The following is a 23544-nucleotide window of genomic DNA, read 5'->3' as shown; positions in this document are numbered from 1 at the left end:
GGGCAAGGTAGATCAAGCAACAATCAGTGACCCATGTATTGCAACTTTGTTTCCCTGATGGGCAAGGTAGATCAAGCAACAATCAGTGACCCATGTATTGCAACTTTGTTTCCCTGATGGGCAAGGTAGATCAAGCAACAATCAGTGACCCATGTATTGCAACTTTGTTTCCCTGTTGGGCAAGGTAGATCAAGCAACAATCAGTGACCCATGTATTGCAACTTTGTTTCCCTGTTGGGCAAGGTAGATCAAGCAACAATCAGTGACCCATGTATTGCAACTTTGTTTCCCTGATGGGCAAGGTAGATCAAGCAACAATCAGTGACCCATGTATTGCAACTTTGTTTCCCTGATGGGCAAGGTAGATCAAGCAACAATCAGTGACCCATGTATTGCAACTTTGTTTCCCTGATGGGCAAGGTAGATCAAGCAACAATCAGTGACCCATGTATTGCAACTTTGTTTCCCTGATGGGCAAGGTAGATCAAGCAACAATCAGTGACCCATGTATTGCAACTTTGTTGGGCAAGGTAGATCAAGTAACGTTCAGGGACCCATGTATTGCAACTTTGTTTATTAGAGATTAACTAAGATTCACCGACTCCTGCACTGAACTTTATTTTCCCTTGCAAGGGAAAGGCAAGGTAGACCAGTTAACATGTAGCGACCGTTACAACTTTGCTTCCCATAACGTTATAACACTACTTTGCTGTAACTTTCAATGTAACTTTTAACCAAGATAGATCGTCAAAACACTTTCAATTCTAGTCTAGTTTCACCTTAACGTTCTAAATTCTTATCATTTGGAGTTAAATGTTTCTGAAAATGTTCCTAGCGCATAAAAAGAAAACGATCGAAAAGTTGATATTCGGCACTCTCATGTCTGCCATTGAATATGCAAGATAAGAACTGTGTCAAAAAATGTCTTCCGTAGTCTTGTATCTGATTTGACATGTAACACATAATAGTTGATATTACATAAATGATAGAATATGTAAAAAGAAAGCCCACACCTCTGTATTGAATATACCTACTGCGTTATTGATTCTGACTTGGGTACTGGTTTTCAAGTAATCTGTTTCCTCATATAAACTGCCAGACAAAAGGAAGGTATGCATGGTGACCCATGTTTGACGGTGGCTAAAGATGAAACAAACAAGAGTTAGTTATTCGATGGTGCTGTATTTCATATATAATTTTCAAGTGTATAATTTCGGTTGTGCGATGGTTTAGAAGAGCAACAGCTTCCCGCCATGTGGGTGGCATGGTGTGGTGTTGTGGTTAAGGCATTTGCTCGTCACTCTGAAGACCCGAGTTGATTCCCCTTGAGTGTTTGTGCTCACCAGGATATTGCAGCAATACTGTTAAAAGCAGCATAATCCCTCATTCCCCACGAACAGTGTGCAATACCATTAGTGCCTGTCTGTGTGCCAGACGCCCTACCTTTACGCTCGACGCTCAATCCAAGCACCTCTACACCAGCACATCTCTATTTCAGAACCCCATATCTCAGCACCTTTCTTCTTCAGCACCTCTCTATTTCAGCACCCCTATATCTCAGCACTTTTCTACTTCAGCACCTCTCTATTTCAGAACCCCATATCTCAGCACCTTTCTACTTCATCACCTCTCTATTTCAGAACTCCCATATCTAAGCATCTTTCTACTTCAGCACCTCTCTGTTTCAGAACCCCATATCTCAACATCTTTCTACTTCAGCACCTCTCTATTTCAGAACCCCATATATCAGCATCTTTCTACTTCAGCACCTCTCTATTTCAGAACCCCATATCTCAACATCTTTCTACATCAGCACCTCTCTATTTCAGAACCCCATATCTCAGCACTTGTCTACATCAGCACCTCTCTATTTCAGAATCCCATATCTCAGCATCTTTCTACATCAGCACCTCTCTATTTCATCATTCCCATATCTCAGCACTTGTCTACATCAGGACATCTCTATTTCAGAACCCCATATCTCAGCATCTTTCTACATCAGCACCTCTCTATTTCATCATCCCCATATCTCAGCACTTGTCTACATCAGGACCTCTCTATTTCAGAACCCCATATCTCAGCATCTTTCTACATCAGCACCTCTCTATTTCATCATCCCCATATCTCAGCACTTGTCTACATCAGGACCTCTCTATTTCAGAACCCCATATCTCAGCATCTTTCTACATCAGCACCTCTCTATTTCATCATCCCCATATCTCAGCACTTGTCTACATCAGCACCTCTCTATTTCATCATCCCCATATCTCAGCACTTGTCTACATCAGGACATCTCTATTTCATCATCCCCATATCTCAGCACTTGTCTACATCAGCACCTCTCTATTTCATCATCCCCATATCTGAGCATCTTTCTACTTCAGCACCTCTCTATTTCAGAACCCCATATCTCAGCACCTTTCTACTTCATCACCTCTCTATTTCAGAACTCCCATATCTAAGCATCTTTCTACTTCAGCACCTCTCTGTTTCAGAACCCCATATCTCAACATCTTTCTACTTCAGCGCCTCTCTATTTCAGAACCCCATATATCAGCATCTTTCTACTTCAGCACCTCTCTATTTCAGAACCCCATATCTCAACATCTTTCTACTTCAGCACCTCTCTATTTCAGAACCCCATATCTCAGCACCTTTCTACATCAGCACCTCTCTATTTCAGAACCCCATATCTCAACATCTTTCTACATCAGCACCTCTCTATTTCATCATCCCCATATCTCAGCACTTGTCTACATCAGGACATCTCTATTTCAGAACCCCATATCTCAGCATCTTTCTACATCAGCACCTATCTATTTCATCATTCCCATATCTCAGCACTTGTCTACATCAGGACCTCTCTATTTCAGAACCCCATATCTCAGCATCTTTCTACATCAGCACCTCTCTATTTCATCATCCCCATATCTCAGCACTTGTCTACATCAGGACCTCTCTATTTTAGAACCCCATATCTCAGCATCTTTCTACTTCAGGACCTCTCTATTTCATCATCCCCATATCTCAGCACTTGTCTACATCAGAACCTCTCTATTTTAGAACCCCATATCTCAGCACTTGTCTACATCAGGACCTCTCTATTTCATCATCCCCATATCTCAGCACTTGTCTACATCAGCACCTCTCTATTTCATCATCCCCATATCTCAGCACTTGTCTACATCAGGACATCTCTATTTCATCATCCCCATATCTCAGCACTTGTCTACATCAGCACCTCTCTATTTCATCATCCCCATATCTAAGCATCTTTCTACTTCAGCACCTCTCTATTTCAGAACCCCATATCTCAGCATCTTTCTACATCAGCACCTATCTATTTCAACATCCCCATATCTCAGCACTTGTCTACATCAGAACCTCTCTATTTCATCATCCCCATATCTCAGCATCTTTCTACTTCAGCACCTCTCTAATTTAGCACCCCTATATCTCAGCACTTTTCTACATCAGCACCTCTGTATTTCAGAACCCCATATATCAGCATCTTTCTACATCAGCACCTCTCTATTTCAGCACCTCCATATCTCAGCATCTTTCTACTTCAGCACCTCCATATCTCAGCATCTGTCTACATCAGCACCTCTCTGTTTCAGCACCTCCCTACATCAACACCTCTCTAATTCAGCACCTCAGTTTTGTATATATGCTGAGTTCATTTTTAATCAACAGCGATCAGAATAGAATGCATCATCAATTTGAAATCGATAACTGTCTGTTTTCAGCAACCCTTTTGAAGTCTACTCCTTTTTCCGGTTATTTTGTAATCTATGGAATCCCGGTATCGTTTCAACACGTGCTTCTGTATTATGATAAGCGAAACATATTCACACAATGCTCTTCTAGATCGTTATATGATATGACGCCTTCCCTTTTAGAGATCAGCATCGATACGACTTATCAATCAATAATATTGCATCTGGTCTATGTCGATATAACAATGCATATATCACGCTTCTCTTTTATCTACGTGAGGTACACTACATCATTTTAATGGTGCATTGCGCTAAGTAAAGATAAGATGTATGGATGAAAAACTTCTGTATTTACAATGATGTTCATCCACATGTTTCGTCCTTACTTAGTACCCAACTTATAAATGTTTCTCAAATAGTTTAACGCACTCTTCAGAGGATACTACCAACATGTTACACATCAAACATCTTGGTCGTTGGATATACGTGGTCACATCGAATCAACAGTGGTGATGTTGTTGTTAGCGTCATAGTGGAAGTTAATTAATATGATCCGTCCAGGCATGTTCAGGTTTGTTTATTTGTTTGCTGCTTAACGCCAAAGTCAGCAATGTTCCAGCTATATGACGGCGGTCTATAAATAATGGACCAGACAATCCAGTGACTGATATCATGAGCATTGATTACGCAATTGGGATGCTATGACATGTTTCAACCAAGTCAGCGAGCCTGACCCACCGTTCTGTTTAGTGGCCTCTTACGACAAACATGGGTAGCTGTAGACCCATTCTAAAAAGCATCTTCGCGGGTTTGTACGGTTCATGGTAACCATGTATACAGGGAAATGGGCCAGTAGGATTAAGATCCACTCACCTTCCAAGAGTTCCTTGTGGCCAACATATTACCTCTTCTAGTGGCCAGCGCTAATTGGTCTGTCACAGTCCATACACGATGTTTGTTTCATCTGTTATATTTTTGATGATTCTACACGTATATTAGCCATATGTGTTACAATGGTTACATCGCTATGACACAAATTCATAAAGCGTGAAAACCTATTTCAATATAACAGCTGCGACAACATAATAAATTAGGTAAAGCGAATCTGAAAGCGAATCACATAAGACTACACTAGGCGCGTTAGTTTTCAAACAAATTAAAATTTCGGTAACTGGTTTTGTATACTTGCCATTGGCAGCGGCGTAATGCTAAGTCATCATTCCGCGCCGGAGATGTACTTGTCTAGTCATTTCAAATCGTTTAGTAATCGTTTCAATTTTGTGCTTTCAAATGTGTTTTGTATTTGTGTATGTCATTGCTTCAATGTCATCTCTTCCAAACAGAATGACTAAAAAATTCAGATAACTGGACAGTTTGGTGTTCACTGCGTCCCTAATTTTTCTGTCAAAATTTGTAACGAGATAATTAGATCCGTGTACACTCCGCCATTTGTTTCCAGTGACATTTATAAAGACAAGTTGGTCGTTTAACTGGAACTGACACTGCCAGGCCTGCACTGCTGTAGTGAAGGTTGTACACCAATTTGAATTTGAAACGGGACAATGCCGAAAGATCACTTGAACAATGCACCGATGTAGCCGCAGCTGATTGCGATTCAAATGTGAATAAGGTCAAATAACGTCACAGTTAAGCAATACTGTGTGCGTTGCCGATTAAACTAACCGACACATGGCATAATAACGTATGGTATTGATTTACAACTTCTTTATTATTTCTTTGAGAGGCGTATTTATATATAATTTACAACACGGCGTTTCTGGGCTACCTCTTGCTCCTTCATCAGGTGAATGATGAAGGGGCCATCATTCACGTGATAAAGTAGCCAGAAACTGCCATGTCATACGTTGTTATGCTAACTTCCAATTTCTAAATGACCATCAAGCATCTGATCCAACACATGGTGATTCAGCCATTACTCTCGGACACTCTCTGTACATGCTGGGTATTTGCCCTCATGGGAAACTGTGACACCTGTTCCACTAAGCTGATTTAAGTGTTTTTGTATTCTGAACAATTAAACTCACTTCTTTACAAAATACCATGTTGAATGTGATACTAGGGATAAAAACTGATCTGGATCACTGTCCGAAGTTATTGGAGGAAATACAGAGCATTCATTCATAGACACACACACACACACACACACACACACACACACACACACACACACACACACACACACACACACACACACACACACACACACACACACACACACACACACACACACACACACACACACACACACACACACACACACACACACACACACACACACACACACACACACACACACACACATACATGCTGTTAGTCTGGTATGATAATTCTGTGTTCTGCAGTGCTGTAGTTACAGAGCTATTGTTGTCACGGTAATTGCATATTGATGTGATCTTGTCATGATATGATGACATCGTCATTCTGTGGCACTGGCGATGTCAGTGATGCTATGCATTCTCCTATTAGTAATTTACGAGGCTCCTAATCTGGTTATAATTATGTCGATAAGTATACACACATGTAATTTTGTGATATTTGATTTTCTCGAACGTGTGTACTTTCATATTTACTGAACGAACGAACAGCAATTTATTTTGAGAGCGCCATGCTTAGAGGCCAATATTGCCAACATAGCAACAATAACAAATATCACGTAACATCAACTGCAATCACCGTCGCTCGTACTGACGTCATGGGTGCTGTCAGCATAATGTCGCCCGCTATATAGCTGGGATATTGCTGAGTGCGGCGTTAAACAGCAATCAAGCCAAACAAGCAGGATGATGTGGACATAGGTGGTGGTGTTAGCTCAATTAGGCTGCAGGCATTGTGAAATAGCTAATGCGGTGCGCCGGGTGTGATTTGTAAACCATATGCACATTAGATTGTTTAAGCACAATTACAATTGTACCACATCGGCTTGAAAAGAACCAGCTGTTGATTACCTGTCCTGGATAACCAATGAAGAATATGCCTGATTAGACTAGCAATGGATACTTGAGACTTGTCTTAACCCTTCACCCCACGCGTAAATGTCGTATTCTGATCAACGTACCCTGCTTACAAGCGAGTAATATTTTCTATGTTACCCGCTGGAAATGCCGAACTGTGGGAATTCGTTTGGTACTTCGTGTTATTAATGTTAGTAGTGTTGGGCTGTTGCCTAACTCCGGTACTCCTTATTATGATCCAATACCCGGGCTTCAAACAGTTCAAAATAAACATTGAGGTGTTCGGTAAGATATATACGTTGTTCACTGGTCCCTCGGGGCCCATGGATTGATGTACCATCTATGTTTGTTTATGTTATGCCCTTCGGGCTCATGGAACATAAACAAACATAGAATGTACATCAGCCCATGTCCCCCTCGTGACCAGTGAACAACTTATAATGTAACACATTAATGCCATGTCATCAGAGATCCTTTGAAATAATAGCCGTGCTGAATTTGTTGACCTCCATTTTTGTCGAAAGTGAACACATTTGCTTCAGTTGATTCCGCTGCCAATGGGTATGAGGTAGGTTTCTGGTAGATGTAAGGGACGCACGTTTGCTCAACAAATGGCTACCAATTACTCGGCCAAACACACCTCCGTCAGTTGTATAAAGTGTTTTATAATTTACCCATTACAAAAGAAGTCCCTTTTGCAACTTAATAATTTGTACGAATTAAATGAGTATTCTTTTTCCACTAGTGCCCTCCCTTCCGGTTCTGTCGTGGGACTCGTTCTGCAAGGTTGCGTCCCTTGGTGTGTACACAAATCTGTATAGTGTGTTCGAATCCTTGCTCGTACCTATAATGTTTCTAGGTTTTCTTCCCACGCTGTGAAATAACTGAAATACTGTTGAAGGCAGCGTTAACCCCAGCTCACCCAACCGTTGTTATTAATTTATAACTGTATGTCTGTTTGTTCCAGGTCAATATGTGAGGCCACGTGTCGGATTCAAGTGACACCAATCGGATACTCTCAGTCTTTCATACTTTGTGATTTCGTCACTGTGTCGTCATGAGGCCTGCATTGCACGCCAATATGCTGCGGCACCGCAGTCAGCGGGCCCGGCGACTTTACAACAGACCCCATACCTTCTCCCTCAGTCGCTTGTTAATGATAATACTTGTGGGATCCATCCTCTTTATTCCGGGGCTTACTTTGACGATTCTCGGAATACAACAGGCAAAGGAAACTGACTCGATGTCTCCCGGAAAAGGGATGTAAGTATAATACTTCGTATGACCCTGTTGTGAATATTTAGTTTGAAGCTTCTTATGACCCTGTTGTGTATATTTAGTTTGAAGCTTCTTATGACCCTGTTGTGTATATTTAGTTTGAAGCTTCTTATGACCCTGTTGTGTATATTTAGTTTGAAGCTTCTTATGACCCTGTTGTGTATATTTAGTTTGAAGCTTCTTATGACCCTGTTGTGTATATTTAGTTTGAAGCTTCTTATGACCCTGTTGTGTATATTTAGTTTGAAGCTTCTTATGACCCTGCTGTGTATATTTAGTTTGAAGCTTCTTATGACCCTGTTGTGTATATTTAGTTTGACCTTATGACCCTGTTGTATATTTAGTTTGAAGCTTCTTATGACCCTGTTGTGTATATTTAGTTTGAAGCTTCTTATGACCCTGCTGTGTATATTTATTTAGTTTGAAGCTTATTTTATGACTTCTTATGACCCTTGTGTATATTAAGTTTGAAGCTTCTTATGACCCTGTTGTGTATATTTAGTTTGAAGCTTCTTATGACCCTGCTGTGTATATTTAGTTTGAAGCTACAGGGAAAGGACATATAACATATGTTATATTTGGGATTACACTATCTTGATAAAGTACAGATTCCAGTACTTTTTGTTGGGTTGAGTCCCATCCGGGATTCGAACCCACACCATCAGAGTCAGGCACCTAATCGCCAGCACACAAAGTCAGCCTCCTAATCCTACAAATGGAAGTCGGACAACTGGTAATCTAGACTGCGGACCTTGTGTACCCCTCTGATAAGTGTAATCAGAGAAAGGACAATAAGATGTACTGAATATATCGCTGAACAAGTAAATGCTTTGATGTAGAGGTCATATGACTACATCTACATTTCACACGTACATAAATACCACGGACAATATGATCTGATTCATGGCTGTTTCAGGAATATGTCGTCGACGAATGGAACCAAATTTAGAGATGCCCACGTCTGACAACCTTTGAGTTTAGTCAGCCAGTCTTATATTATACGATGTATTCTGAAAACATCTGCGTCAGGTGATACTAGAATCATGGATGTATGAAAAGATACATTTGTTTGTAAATACGTCACACATACAAAAGAGACAAGTGCATTTGAAGATATTCAGGCCGAAATTTTGAGACAAATTCAAATTGTGTGAACATGTCATTTGTACAAGAGTAGGAATTACTGGTGAGCCGAGCGTGTTGAGAACAGGGTTGTCTGAAGTCAGGTTATGACGATTTCATTGTACGTAAACATCCAATCACAATGACATGGCGTACAATGTGAGAAAAAACAACATTGTGACAGCTTTTCTTTTATGTGACCAATGTTTGGTCGTTGAGTAATAAATTTTAACTCTTTACTTTCGCAATTGGTAATTCCACCATGCTGATTTTTATGGAAATACATTTATATTAGTAGTCTCGTAAAAATATTTTGTGTAACACATGTAGGTAATTGTGCTCAAAAAAGTGAAAATGATATGATATTAGGTAATAGTTCAATTTTGCAGTTTGGACATTAAACAAAGCATTACTTTCTGGGTAATATTATTTATTGCTTTACTGTTTTCTCCTGTTATTAATATACCCGCAAAGATCCGGGTTAGAGTGGTCTTCAGTAACCCATGCTTGTCCTTAGAGGCGACTAACGGGATCGGGTGGTCAGGCTCGCTGACTCGGTTGGCACATGTCATCGTATCCCAGTTGCGTAGATCGATGCTCATGCTGTTGATCACTGGATTGTTTGGCCCAGACTCGATTATTTGCAGACCGCCGCCATATAGCTGGGATATTGCTAAGGGCGGCGTAAAACTAAACTCACTTACTCTTGTTATGAATAATGTTCCAACAGGGAGATGTTTCTGTGAGATGACTTCCGAATGAGAAAAGGTGTTTTGTACTTTTTAAAGGTTTTGCTTGACATGTTTAATGTCCCATCTATTGTATTATAGAACCTATATTGTTAAACAATAATTGTGACAATAATTATGTGTTGTTTACAGTATGTACAAAGCGGTAGGCCCTATAATGTGCACGCTCGGTGTGGGCATGCTATTTGGAGCTGTGGTTTACTATTGTTGCTACGGAATGGGAGATCAGATCCGGAGAGATGCCAACCAACAGGTAAGTCAAAGAAAAAAACTTGTATTTATCTGTAATTACAGGTAGAAATGTCTAGAAGCTAGCAGTCAAGACAAATATATGTTTCAGTTTAAACAAAATATATTTTTAGTAGTAAAACAGACTGGTACAAGTAGTTAAACCTTTGTTGTCTCATCACATGTATATGTTTCATCACATGCTTCCAAGCTTCGGGGGCGGTGGGGTAGCCTAGTGGTTAAAGCGTTCGCTCGTCACGCCGAAGACCCGGGTTCGAATCCCCACATGGGTACATTGTGTGAAGCCCATTTCTGGTGTCCCCCGCCGTGATATTGCTGGAATATTGCTAAAAGCGGCGTAAAACCAAACTCACTCACTCCAAGCTTCAGTCACCTGTTGAAGGAATAAGAAAATACTCCAAAACGTTGTGTTACACAAGTTGAAATATCAAATTTCCTCCTTTGATGTTTATCATTTCCGAATGCCTTTCGAAAACCTTGGGTACAAGTTGTCCAGCTCAGAATATCCGCTCCAAGGTATCCACAACATTCAAAGACAATATGTTCGAAAGGAAGAAAAAATGTTTTGAGAAGCAGAACAGAATAGAATGCATCCCCCTCCTCCCCCCACCACACACACTGTCCTCACCCCCTTCCCTAGCCTGTCCTCGCCCCTACCCCTTCCTTCCCCTTCTCCTACGGGCGAGTGGAACACATGTTGTACGGTTGTGTCCTTGACTTCATGTGTAACTTACGTACACAATGTAAGACGTCAGCGCCGGGGATAGCGAACCAGATATCCCATCTGGCGTGAACTGTATACCCTGTATGCACAGATGTTCCCTGAGATTGGAAATATAAATCCACACTGTAATTATATGCCTGACAGGTATTTCAAGAATAAAGTTGAACCCGCAGTAACAACTGTGATTGTTGTAAGGAGATATTATGTATAGCTGTACATACGTTTACATGTACCTATAAAGGCGGTCATCTTCACGTGACATTCACGTAAAAGGGGTTTTGTATACTGTTATCATATGTTCCATTATAAATCAATGATTACTTTGTTTTTGACTATCGTTTCATGTTTCAAGTTACCAATTGATATTATTGTGTTTGTAGGCGTTAGGACGTATAATGAAACACCGTCATTTCGAAACCTTGGCTTCAAGGCGATGACGAATGCAAATGTCTAAATATGGTTAAATAGTGGAGTGGTGTGAGAGGTGGATGCTACTGATAGACCAAGACATGATTTCCTTTTTCGTGGACACCTGACGTCATCAGTGATTTTCTATTCATGCAATGGTCATCACTATTTTATCATTCACTTTCAGTAGAATCATTATTGGAAACCAGTAGAATCATTATGGAACCCTTGTGTTCCTGTGGTTAAAAGAACCATTGCTCATCATTTCGCGAACACCTGGTGTCACCACTGATTATAAGCGGTCCATTCACATAAACCAACCACCGCTGATCCTGTGAAATCTTTTCTAGCGAATTGTGGAGACTGTTGATTCTCCAGTGTTAATTAATATTCGCCGCGGTTGATGAAAATGTATTCGCAAATTTATTAATCGGGACCGTTTCACTACAAACGCTTCCGTTTATATTATCCGAGTTTATTTCGATGTTACAGATGATTTTGTGGAAGTAATGCGTGGTTATTAAATGCTGTCGACGTTTACTTGTTTGCACAACCAATTAAGATGTTAGACAGAGGACAAGTACCTAATTATAACTTTATCAAGCAATTCCTGAATTAACATGAACTAACAGCACCGTATCAGAATTGCACGTTTACAGAATATACATTAATTATTCAACTTGACTTGCGTGATAATAAATGAAAATATAAATTCATGTTTACTTTAATACGTTCCGGAATTATTGTGAAGGACTATCAGTTAGGAATCTAATGAAATTACTTAGTTTTCATGTATTTTGCTTGGCGACTCTCTCTCTCTCTGTTTCTCTCTCTTTGCCTGTCTTTCTCCCTGTGCATCTCACTCGGTCTCTCAATGTGTCTCTCTGTGTGCATCTTACTCTCTCTCTCTCATTTTGTCTCTCTCTCCCTCTATCTCTCTCTTTCTCTCTCCCTCTCCCCCTTCTCTCTCTCTGTTTCTCTCGCTTTGCCTGTCTTTCTCCCTGTGCATCTCACTCGGTCTCTCACTGTGTCTCTTTGTGCATCTTACTCTCTCTCTCTCTCATTCTCTCTCTCTCTCTCTCTCTCTCTCTCTCTCTCTCTCTCTCATATGAGTATGCATAATGTCATAACTGGCCAAAGGGACAGTTTAGAGAAAATGCTTTACAAAGTCCCGTTTACTATCAAAGACCGACCCAAAACGTTTGCACTACTCTGAATGTGTGGGCTTTTAAGCTTGTTAAATCCTGTGCCTGATACGATACATATTGTTATATTTTTATCATCTCATGACCTTGTAAATCGGGAAAGGCCCGAAGATTGAACATATTTAAAGAGTCGTCCTGGAAAATATGTGAATATGTATTAGAGTGATAAAGGAATCGGAAAGAACAAGGCAATTCTAAAAAGGTAATGTGACGAGAAGCAACCTGTCAGCAGATTAAAGACTTCCAGAAAAGCCAGCATTAGAAATATGCGGTTATTCAACAGCTAGTTGTTTCATTAGGTTGTCAAATATTCCAAGTCTAAACCCTTGGTTAAGTGCACTGTTCAACGGGCATGAAGTTACCGTTGGGATGGAAGACCTCGGCTATTTGATTTTGTTGAAGTAATGCGTGGTTATTAAATGCTGTCGACGTTTACTTGTTTGCACAACCAATTTAGATGTTAGAGAAAGGACAAGTACCTAATTATAACTTTATCAAGCAATTCCTGAATTAACATGAAATAACAGCACCGTATAGAATTGCACGTTTACAGAATATACATTAATTATTCAACTTGACTTACGTGATAATAAATGAAATTATAAATTCATGTTTACTTTAATACGTTCCGGAATTATTGTGAAGAACTATCAGTTAGGAATCTAATGAAATTATTTAGTTTTCATGTATTTTGCTTGGCGAATCTCTCTCTCTGTGTCTCTCTCCCTGTGCATCTCACTCGGTCTCTCACTGTGTCTCTCTGTGTGCATCTTACTCTCTCTCTCATTGTGTCTCTCTCTATGTGCCTCTCTCTCTCATTGTGTATCTCTCTATGTGCCTCTCTCTCTCTCTCTCATTGCGTATCTCTCTATGTGCCTCTCTCTCATTGTGTCCCTCTCTATGTGTCCCTCTCTATGTGCCTCTCTCTCTCTCTCTCATATGAGTATGCATAATGTCAAAAATGGCCAAAGGGACAGTTTAAAGAAAATTCTCATTGTGTCTCTCTCTATGTGCCTCTCTCTCTCTCTCTCATGTGCCCTCTCTCTCTCTCTCTCTCTCTCTCTCTATGTGTGTCTCTCCTCTCTCTCTCTCTCTCTCTCTCTCTCTCTCTCTCTCTCTCTCTCTCTCTCTCATATGAGTATGCATAATGTCAAAATGGCCAAAGGGACAGTTTAAAGATGTGCCTCTGTCTCTCTCTCATTGTGTCTCTCTCTGTGTGTGCCTCTCTCTCTCTCTCTCTCTCTCTCTCTCTCTCTCTCTCTCTCTCTCTCTCTCTCTCTCTCTCTCTTCTTTACAAAGTGGCCGTTTACTATCTATCAAAGACCGACCCAAAACGTTTGCACTACTCTGAATGTGTGGGCTTTTAAGCTTGTTAAATCCCTTGCCTGATACGATACATGTTGTTATATTTTTATCATCTCATGACCTTGCAAATCGGGAAAGGCTCCGAAGATTGAAAATATTTAAAGAGTCGTCCTATATGTATTAGAGTGATAAAGGGAATCGGAAAGAACAAGGCAATTCTAAAAAGGTAATGTGACGAGAAGCAACCTGTCAGCAGATTAAAGACTTCCAGAAAAGCCAGCATTAGAGATATGCGGTTATTCAACAGCTAGTTGTTTCATTAGGTTGTCAAATATTCCAAATCTAAACCCTTGGTTAAGTGCACTGTTCAACGGGCATGAGGTTACCGTTGGGATGGAAGACCTCGGCTATTTGCCGTCGGTTTTCCCTACAACACGAATGCGCAATTACCAGAAAATGAGGTCTGTTGGAAGGTTCCTGGTGTTGTTGTTGCTAGCTATACGAAGCATCCTATAGCGCAGAAGACGTGATGTGCCCCGTGTTTAGTAATATAGACAACCTTAGCACTGAAGTAATCACCAGTGGGCTTTGACTTCTATGGCGGGCAGATGAATGGATATGCAGCCTCATCGCTGATCAATATGGCGGGATCTTGTTAATGGTTGGCTGGATAGAATTCGTTCTATGTGATCAGTGGGGGAATACCCGAGAGGCGGGTAGATGGATAAATTCTTACTTAATTGTACGCTCGACCGTATTATCATAAAGGTTGGATGAATATTTTCACCGTGGTCTGATCTACCATTATCTCCATATTTAAGTATTATTTAAAGAGCACTTGCACGAACACAATTCAACTGCAGTTGCAGTCATACTGCTTATTTGGACTTACAAGTGATATTTCTTAAACTCAGCAAGTATTCGTGTCTGACCTTTGCCATTTCAGCTCGATGCATGACGGGATACGCCTAACGATTGTAATATGACCATCACATCAATGCTTTCGTTAAAGGTTTCTTTAAATGTTAGTTTTTTCAGTTCGAAAAATCTTCTACTTATAAATAAATGAAAACACGATAAAACAAGGAGAGAAAGGGGTTAATATTTTATAGGTTCTGTCATATGATAACGGTTAATTATCTTCACCGTTGGCGCGAATCCTAATCACTGGTTAGTAAATTCTTTCACCTTGGGCAACTATATCCATTTACAGTAATCTGCCCTTGCTTGAATTAAAAGCAGTTCAGATTTTTAAACAGATACTAAAAAGAGATTGTGTGTGTTCTCAGCACTCGTTAAACGGGTAAAAGAAAAATATTACATAATTGCGACACCCAACAAGTATTAAGTATCTGAATATGACAGACACCAATGGAGTAACTGCTACATCTGCAGATTCTTGTATACTTATACACCCGTGTAAAACACCAGACTAGCTTACTTGTTCAGATTGAATCGCCTGCATGATAAATCACATTAATCAGACTTAAAGCGTCAAACATCAAAAAGGATAATTACTATAGTCATCACAATAATACTCCAGAGCCCTTCAATGTAAATATAACTCCCCAGCACCAGATGCTGACAACACGATCGTCATCTGTGCAATGATACAGTCAGAGCAAGGTCAGATGTCGTCACCTCACGATCGAGTAAAAGCTGCAAAATCGCTGCGGCGTTAAGCAATATTCACTTCCGATAACATTTTAATTAGATCGACAAGAATGAGGTATATGTATGTATATTGTCGTGATATATCCAAAAGCACTTCGTCAGCACCGTCTGACGTTGTGACCTATATCAAGATATATTGTCCTTACAGCTAAACAGGGCGGTGGGGTAGCCTAGTGGTTAAAGCGTTGGCTCGTCACGCCGAAGACCCGGGTTCGAATCCCCACATGGGTACATTGTGTGAAGCCCATTTCTGGTGTCTCCCGCCGTGATGTTGCTGGAATATTGCTAAAAGCGGCGTAAAACCAAACTCAGTCAGTCAGTCAGTACAGCTAAACAATTGTTTTGTTTCAAATAGGTTCATTTCTGGGCCATTCACATACGCGTTTCAAAACATCCTCAATAATTAAAAGATGTTTTTCCAAGAAGAAAGCCCTAATAAAGATTGATAGCATGGACATGTTCTAGGGCCATCTATCTCCAGCCAACTCCCTGTACGGTAATAGTCCCGAGCATCTTGACGGTTAATGAACAACATTGATTGTGTTTATTGATGCCTAATGGCAGGACTGTAATGAACGGGATTTACAACAGTATGCCATTACTATTCCTTTGTAGTTAAAGCTATGGCGATAAGATGTCGTGAATTATTCTCCCCCCAAGTGAACGTCATGTATTGTGTGCCTGGGTAATATAACCTGGTAGTGGAATCTGATACGGTACAATATCAGGCATAATGACATATCTCCTGCATGCATTATGGATGGTACTTTTAATTAACAATTCAGTGTGTAGACATCTCTGGAGCTATATACGTTGTCAACTAAATAACTAATGCACTGACCTACTTGTCAGAACCATTGAAACTTCGTACTGTTTTGGACACTTTGGTATTACAAAGTTTTACTAACGGTATTTGACCAGAGCTTCCTTTGACTAAAGCATTTGACCGTGGGACAGTTAGGTAAATTGTTGGTGTAAATGTACAGTTGTCGGGATCTATTAAATACTGGTGTGCGGAAATGAAACAGCATCTTTAACACAGGAGCAGCAGAAGGTCTGGAAATGCCGGCCAGGGAAACAGCATGGGAAGGCCAATGGAATCAATAATTTTGGCTTATTCTGATGGAAAACATTATCAGGCCTCGTCGATATTGGCAACCATGGAAGCACAGTGTCTCTTTTCCCGAGAGTACTTTTTCTGATCGATTTTTCGGGGTGGCTTCCCAGCTCACGTGTCAGCTGCTGTCGGTGCCGAGTCCTCTAATGTTACTGACTGACTTTACTAGAGGAGTTTTTGTTCGTAATCCTTTCACATTTGGAAATCTATAGCCAGCAGCGAATCACTGTGAATCCAACATTCGGGGCTGTGTATGTTCTTGATTAAGGGTCTGGGTAGTGCAGTACTCTGCAATTGAGGTGTGAGGATAGAGGAACAATTACACTGTTGTATTAAAAGGTACGGTCTAATGTAGACAATTGTTGCATGGTACGCTAGAATTATACCTCCACGATAATACTATGTTTGCTGTTTTATGAAAGCTGGGGCTCTTGGGAAGAAACAATCCACAAAGTTTGGTTTTATATAAGCCTTGAATTCCGTCTTTATCTATGTGGCCTACATGTAGTACGGTGATAACGTCTCATCACTAAACCAGTCCATCAAGTATATTGATGTATTTTCCGGTTCATAACAAAAACAAACACCATATTTGTCTATAAACTAGATTTGATCGCAAGATGATGTAGTGGGTGACATTAGCCTAGTAGTCGGTGGTGGCTTACTATGGGTCATGTCCGGCAAAGTTTCTGTAAACGTGATTCAGATCTAGGATAAGTGAGTCTTGTTTCTGTCGCCTATGGGGGCGTTTTGTTGTAATTTGATATAGCGTCTGTCATATGATATAGAACATTCATGTCAGTATTAATAACTGATTCCATGTTTCGTGTTTCCGTCTCCCAGACCCGGGAGGATATATTCAAAAAGGAGTCAACCTCGAATAAAGCTATGAAGCTGAAAATAATCATAATTTGGATGGATATTTCTGCGACCGAACGCTATTTTGATGTATCATCTCTGTCTTCATATAAGATATACATTATGTAGGGATTGTGTTGTCGAGATTGTTCCCTGTCGTTGACGATATATATTAAATTTTACAGTTGTAGTTGTTATAAGAGTTTTGTGTTTGGGAGGTTAAGACGTGAAAACAGAGTACATGCTGTGTAAGTCCGCGTATTGTATTTACGAAACATTGGTGTAAACATTCAGAACTTCATCAACGCAAAGGCATATTTTACCCAAATATTCATCAGTAAACGTGAAAAATAACAACTTCACTGATTAATTGAACACGAAAATCATGACAACAGTATAAATTAATGGGGCCATTGCCTTCATACTTCGGTATATGGAACCATAGTGCAAACGATTGCTTGGTTGGAAAATCAAATATAGCTAAATCACTACAATATATTTACAGGAATATACGCATTTATCTGGGAATATGATTCTATGTCAGTATAACCAGACACGTCCAGCATAGACTGGCACGAATGTGACATAGAAATATAATGCTCTGGTTTTTGTTTTCCTCTGTTGTTTAACATCTGGAAATACCCTTTGTCGAAAGTCCACCGAGCCTCACCACCTCACCTACAAGCCCAGACCAAAGGCGGGGATGTGCAGTGTTGATAATATTATGATTAACTTTGTTAAAGTAAGCGGATTTTATGTGAAAAGTACAATGTTTTGTTAAGGAGAGGTGTATTTTGATCAATAGAATAATTCAGGATCTCATGTTGTCAAGGGTTAATATGAGTTGTTTTTTCTTGACAGAGTTCTGTGATGTCATCCGAATCTAAAGGAAACCAAGGAACGCATGCTAGTATACGAAGTCACCATGAAAATGGTAGCCATCTCGGATCGCCTGATGGAGTCATTCGTCGCCCTAGTTACAAGGGAGAGCACCACTCTCCCCTCCACCATCACACATCGCACCACCACCAATATCACGCGAACATGGGCTCTGACGAGGAGGCAGTACCCCCTTGCTCCATCGGAAAACTTCTCAACGATAGACAGTTCGTAAGTAACCCAACTTTATTGATTACTGTCTGATTGTTAGATACATTGAGCCTGTGATATGAATTATTCATGAAACTATCCACAATTGAAACAAAAATATTAGTCTGTTGATAAAGTGTACAACATTGACTCCACGAGCTGATCTAATTCATTTTAAGATACTGGGCGATAATTTAGACTGAGCTTTGTTTTACGCCAATCATTTGAGTGAGCGACTAAGCTATATTTCAGCTATATGGCGGCGGTCTGTAAATAATCGAGTCTGAACCAGACAATCCAGTCAACGAGCCTGACCACCCGATCCTGTTATTCGCCTCTTACGACAAGCATGGGTTACTAAAGATCAATTCTAAACCGGGTATTCACGGGCAGTCGCTCATGTAGACATAGATATATCACGGCGTGTAGCATAATGTCAGAGGAAAGAAGTAACACAAGCTATTCCTTCTAAAGTATCTATCAAAGTGATAACCCGTTAAGCATAAACACCAATGGTAGCCCCGGTCGTCAAAGCGCCCCATTCCGATATGCTGAGTGGCATCCCTTGCGTACACCAGAAGTCTGGGGTCGAATACCGGTTCGCCACAATTATGTTTCTAGATCACTCACGCCCATGGATTTCTCAGAAGTAGTGGACATCTCAGACCTGCATTGTTTCGGACATTCCTCCCAAATAAGCTGAAAAGCCCAAAATATACTTAGGGAAATAAATAAGGGTACACCACTTCATGGCAGTGTTCTGTTCCTTCATTTATTCTCAGATTTCCTCCCACAGCGCTACTCAAAGCTGGTGATGGAAACGGGAGAATATTAAAGGAACACTTGAACTTTCCCGTGTTCCTTTGTTTGTTTCCCTCAGCAATATTGGAATACTGCTAAAACCGGCGTGAAACCAAATTCAAATGCCCACCCTAAAACATTTAGCTGTTTAAGGAGGATGGTTTATTGTAAATATAAGAGTTAGAGAACAACTAGCCTTCACATTGATTCCCTCTAAAGTATGTTTTGACTGGGTATGTGTGATAAATCAATCTTTTAAACAACGGTTTTGAACAATGTGCCCTGTCACTGCGTGTTCCAGGTCGCCCTCCAAGCCCACGGTGTCCATAACAGTTGAAGATGTGTCCGACTCGGCTATGCGTCACACAGAGGAGACGGAATTAATGATCAACGGAGGTGTAAGGACTGATAGTGTTAAAGTCTGAAGTTTCCTCAATGGTGATGGGAGATTACATAAATCCTGCTCAAACTATATTTTGTGGCCTTCTGATAGAAAGACTTTCCCAGGGCAGCAGGCTGAGCTAAACTAGACTGGTTGTGGAACTGAAGTCTAGAGCATTAAGATAAATGTTGTAGTTGATACCAAGTGGTATGGTCTCAGCATGTAGCGAGTTCTTTGTACGTCGGTAGTTGTAGCTGAGTCTATGGGCAATGCAGCGTACAGAAGGCGGAAGGCCCTGCGTCCACAAGTCCTGCACGAGCTGGAGAAGCACCTCAAAGCTGGATACAAATATCACCAATATACGCAGCCACTTCGCAACGCACCAATTGGAGGACGATCTAGGATACCGAATTTGGTTTTAGATTACAATGGATAGCCTACACGTCATTTCTTCGCATTTTTCATTTGTGACAGTGTTTTGGCGTCTTTTAAAACGTAGTTTAAACATTTGGGCACATGTTTATATGTCCACGCACCGGAGTCCCTGCTCACTGATTCTGCCTCCGATTTCAATGGCTTCCATATGGAATAATGTTCTGTGTTTCGTGTGTGTGTATATTTTACAAGTGGAAAAACGACATTGCGATATTTCACTAAGGAGACTATGCGTCATATTTTTCATGGCGTCGAAGCAGAGAAAAGCCTAATGTTGATATTCGATCAGGGAAACATCCATGGTCCTCTTGTATATAATCACAAACGGTAGCGCAAGTCAGTGTTGGGCAAAATAAACTTTCAGTACAACAAATGTTACCTAAGCCTTTTAATGAACGTATTATGGCACTATAACATACATTTTGCACATGAAATATTTTTCAAATATGTCATTTGCAAGTTATTTAGCAGGAATCGTACTGTAATTGTACAAGACGTGCAATATGTCATTATATATGTCTTTGCTTCTTGGTCTGCAACAATCAATATCAATATCGATGACGAATCTTGACTGGGAACTTATGCTTCGACAGTTCCAACTGCACAAAAACTTTTTTGTGTTTGATGATACCCTGTGCCCTGTTACCACTGATGTTTAAATATGAGACAATTGGAGCAGAAGAATACCAGAACATACTGAGGAGCAGATATATTCACAGACAAGACGTGTTATCACAGCTGGGAGACAAGGCTGTACTAAGATGCATGAGGCACGTGTGTCCTGCACGATGTCCAAGCCAGGTGACACTTGGATACCATGTGATGTGTGGTGGAACTATATCACACATGTCTTCGTGTAATCAAACCCTTGAACTCCTCATACCGTTCCCCTCCATCCCTTCACAGTCTTCACCCAACAATACCTTGTCTAAATTCCTCACATACATATATCTTCCTCATCTGAAATGCACCTTTCTTCCTTACACCCCCTATGTCCATCCCCTTCAGTGCATCATAACGTTGACATTGTTTTCCTCAGCTCCCCATCTTCCTCCTCAGTCTTACATCCATCCTTCTCTATTCATAAGATGCTTCATCTTGCCCTGTTCACCTTACCAAACCAGCACTTCCCATCCCAGTATGTATCCACGCTGTCTTCATCACACGGTACACCAGAATCCTCATCAGTCACCGTCTCACCCTTCTCAGCTGCATACAAACCCTTCCTTTCCAAAACGCATCATCAGTTTCTATTCCCTCCCTGTTTAACTTGCCAACCTTCATGTTCACACTCTCACCTCCACATCACCCCTCCAGAGCTTGCCAACCCTACTCATTCAACCCCCTCTCAATTCCTTCCCCCTTACTGTTCCTGTCAACACTATCCTGCAACTTGTCTGTTATCCATGGACTGTCCTACATCCAGTCCACCCAGGCTTCTGACCTTCCCGATCAACTCATTCTTTCACTTCCATGTCAACCAATCCTACAATCTGTGTTTCTTCATCCGTCTATATCCCAGCCCTCATTTCTTCATGTGTACCTTCCATGTCAACCAATCCCACAATCTGTGTTTCTTCATCCCTCTATATCCTAGCCCTCATTTCTTCATGTGTACCACTCGACTCACGATACCTACCACATGATCCATCCCATTCAACTCATACCTTCAACATACTTTCCTTTTAAACTCATACTTCAACTTGATATATTCTCTTTAGGTCCCGTCCCTCTCATCTCCATGTTCCTTTGTGAAATCTCCATACCTCATCATTGATCCACCCCTTCTCACCGTATACCTTCAACATACTTTCTTTTTAACTTCAACTTGTGTTTCTTTTCGTCAGTCCTTTATGCCCTTCACTCTTCTACTTCACTCAAACCCTACCAACCCTCCTCCATCCTTCCACTGCCCTCCATATCTCCCTTCCAATCTCCCAGATTCAAACCTTCTTCAAGCCCCATAGTTTGTTTTCCTATCATTGCAGAATACCTTGTTTGCTTCACAGTGTTAACTATGACGTTTTAAAATGATATATTTGATGTTTGTTACAGTTTTTGCCGTAAAAGCATAAACATAACGTATATATCCAGTTCGGACGACTTTGAATTCATTCGAGAATGAAAGCACCATGTTTAATGAATGAGTTTTATTTAACTCTTATTTTGTGAGTCCCTGGTAAAAATTGCAATATTCCATGTAGTACTTTTTATCTACTTTTTAGCCTTACGTGAGGCACATATATGACATGTATATTTACAATTTTATGTCGTTTAATCAAACTGATATTTTTACAGCACTTGGATAGCTGTCACCTTGCCATGAATCACAACTGTGCACATAGGTGCTCCTTCATCCAACACGATATATTTGTAAGACACACCTTCAGTTCATGGACGTAACATATTTACTTACTATGCTTGGGGCTTCGTGGTGCAAGTTTAAGGACTAAAAGGTTGCTTTGAGATAACCATAATTGTCCTTCACATAACATGGCTGGACCATGCGATTTGAGTCCACTTCAAGATGCGGAAGTCTTAGCTTGAGAGAATGAGCATTAGATTGAAAATCGAATTTGATTTCTGAGTTGTATAAGTAAATAATTTTATTGTGATATTCACAATCTGATGTTGTTCATGAACTTGAGGTATGTCACACAGCAAATCGCCAATACTAATCCCACGAACAAGCTTGGTCAGAAGATATAATTTGCAATTATCAACGTTTGTTCACTCTTTTAACCAAGTTATCGAATTATTCTGTAGCAGGAGTGATTCCATTCATAGCTCTGAGCTAGCTCAAAGATAATTATGTCAGACAGCATGAGTGATGACATTCATAGCTTTAAAATCTGTCACAAACTGGACCAGCAGGAGTGATTCCATTCATAGCTTTGAGCTTTGCCACAAACTCGACCAGTAGGAGTGATGGCAATCATTGCTTTGAGGTTTGCCACAAACTTGACCAGCAGGAGTGATTCCATTCATAGCTTTGAGCTTTGCCACAAACTCGACCAGTAGGAGTGATGGCAATCATTGCTTTGAGGTTTGCCACAAACTTGACCAGCAGGAGTGATTCCATTCATAGCTTTGACACTCGCCACAAACGCGACCAGCAGGAATGACAGCAATAATATCTATGACATTTGCCTCCTACTCGTTTAGCAGGCATGATGGCAATCACAGCTTTGAGATTTGCCACACACTCGACCAGCAGGAGTGATTCCATTCAAAGCTCTGTGATAGCTCAAAGATAATTATGTTAGACATTCGTTCAGCGTGAGTGGGGACATTCATAGCTTTGAGTTTGCCACATACTCGACCAGCAGGAGTGATTCCATGGCTCTGAGATAATTATGTCGGACGTTCGTTCAGCATGAGTGATGACATTCATGGCTTTGAGATAATTATGTCGGACGTTCGTTCAGCATGAGTGATGACATTCATGGCTTTGAGA

At 40.6% G+C, this 23544-nt stretch overlaps 1 protein-coding gene across 1 annotated transcript in view; it reads left to right on the top strand.

The window, feature by feature from the left end:
• The window catches only part of LOC124262537, a 52570-nt gene extending 31132 nt beyond the window's left edge, over positions 1-21438 (top strand). Inside the window, exons 2-5 of the mRNA XM_046697041.1 lie at positions 7659-7954; positions 9973-10093; positions 18242-18490; positions 19572-21438. Coding sequence (XP_046552997.1) covers positions 7749-7954; positions 9973-10093; positions 18242-18490; positions 19572-19607 — 612 coding nt within the window. The 5' untranslated portion in view covers positions 7659-7748 and the 3' untranslated portion in view covers positions 19608-21438. The remainder of the gene's footprint in view (positions 1-7658; positions 7955-9972; positions 10094-18241; positions 18491-19571) is intronic.
• Positions 21439-23544: the final 2106 nt, after the last annotated feature.

The sequence above is a fragment of the Haliotis rubra genome, unplaced genomic scaffold (assembly GCF_003918875.1).
Source record: "Haliotis rubra isolate DU_JTF1 unplaced genomic scaffold, ASM391887v1 Scf844, whole genome shotgun sequence".
NCBI lineage: Eukaryota > Metazoa > Mollusca > Gastropoda > Lepetellida > Haliotidae > Haliotis > Haliotis rubra.
This window is presented reverse-complemented; position numbering and strand designations above follow the sequence as displayed.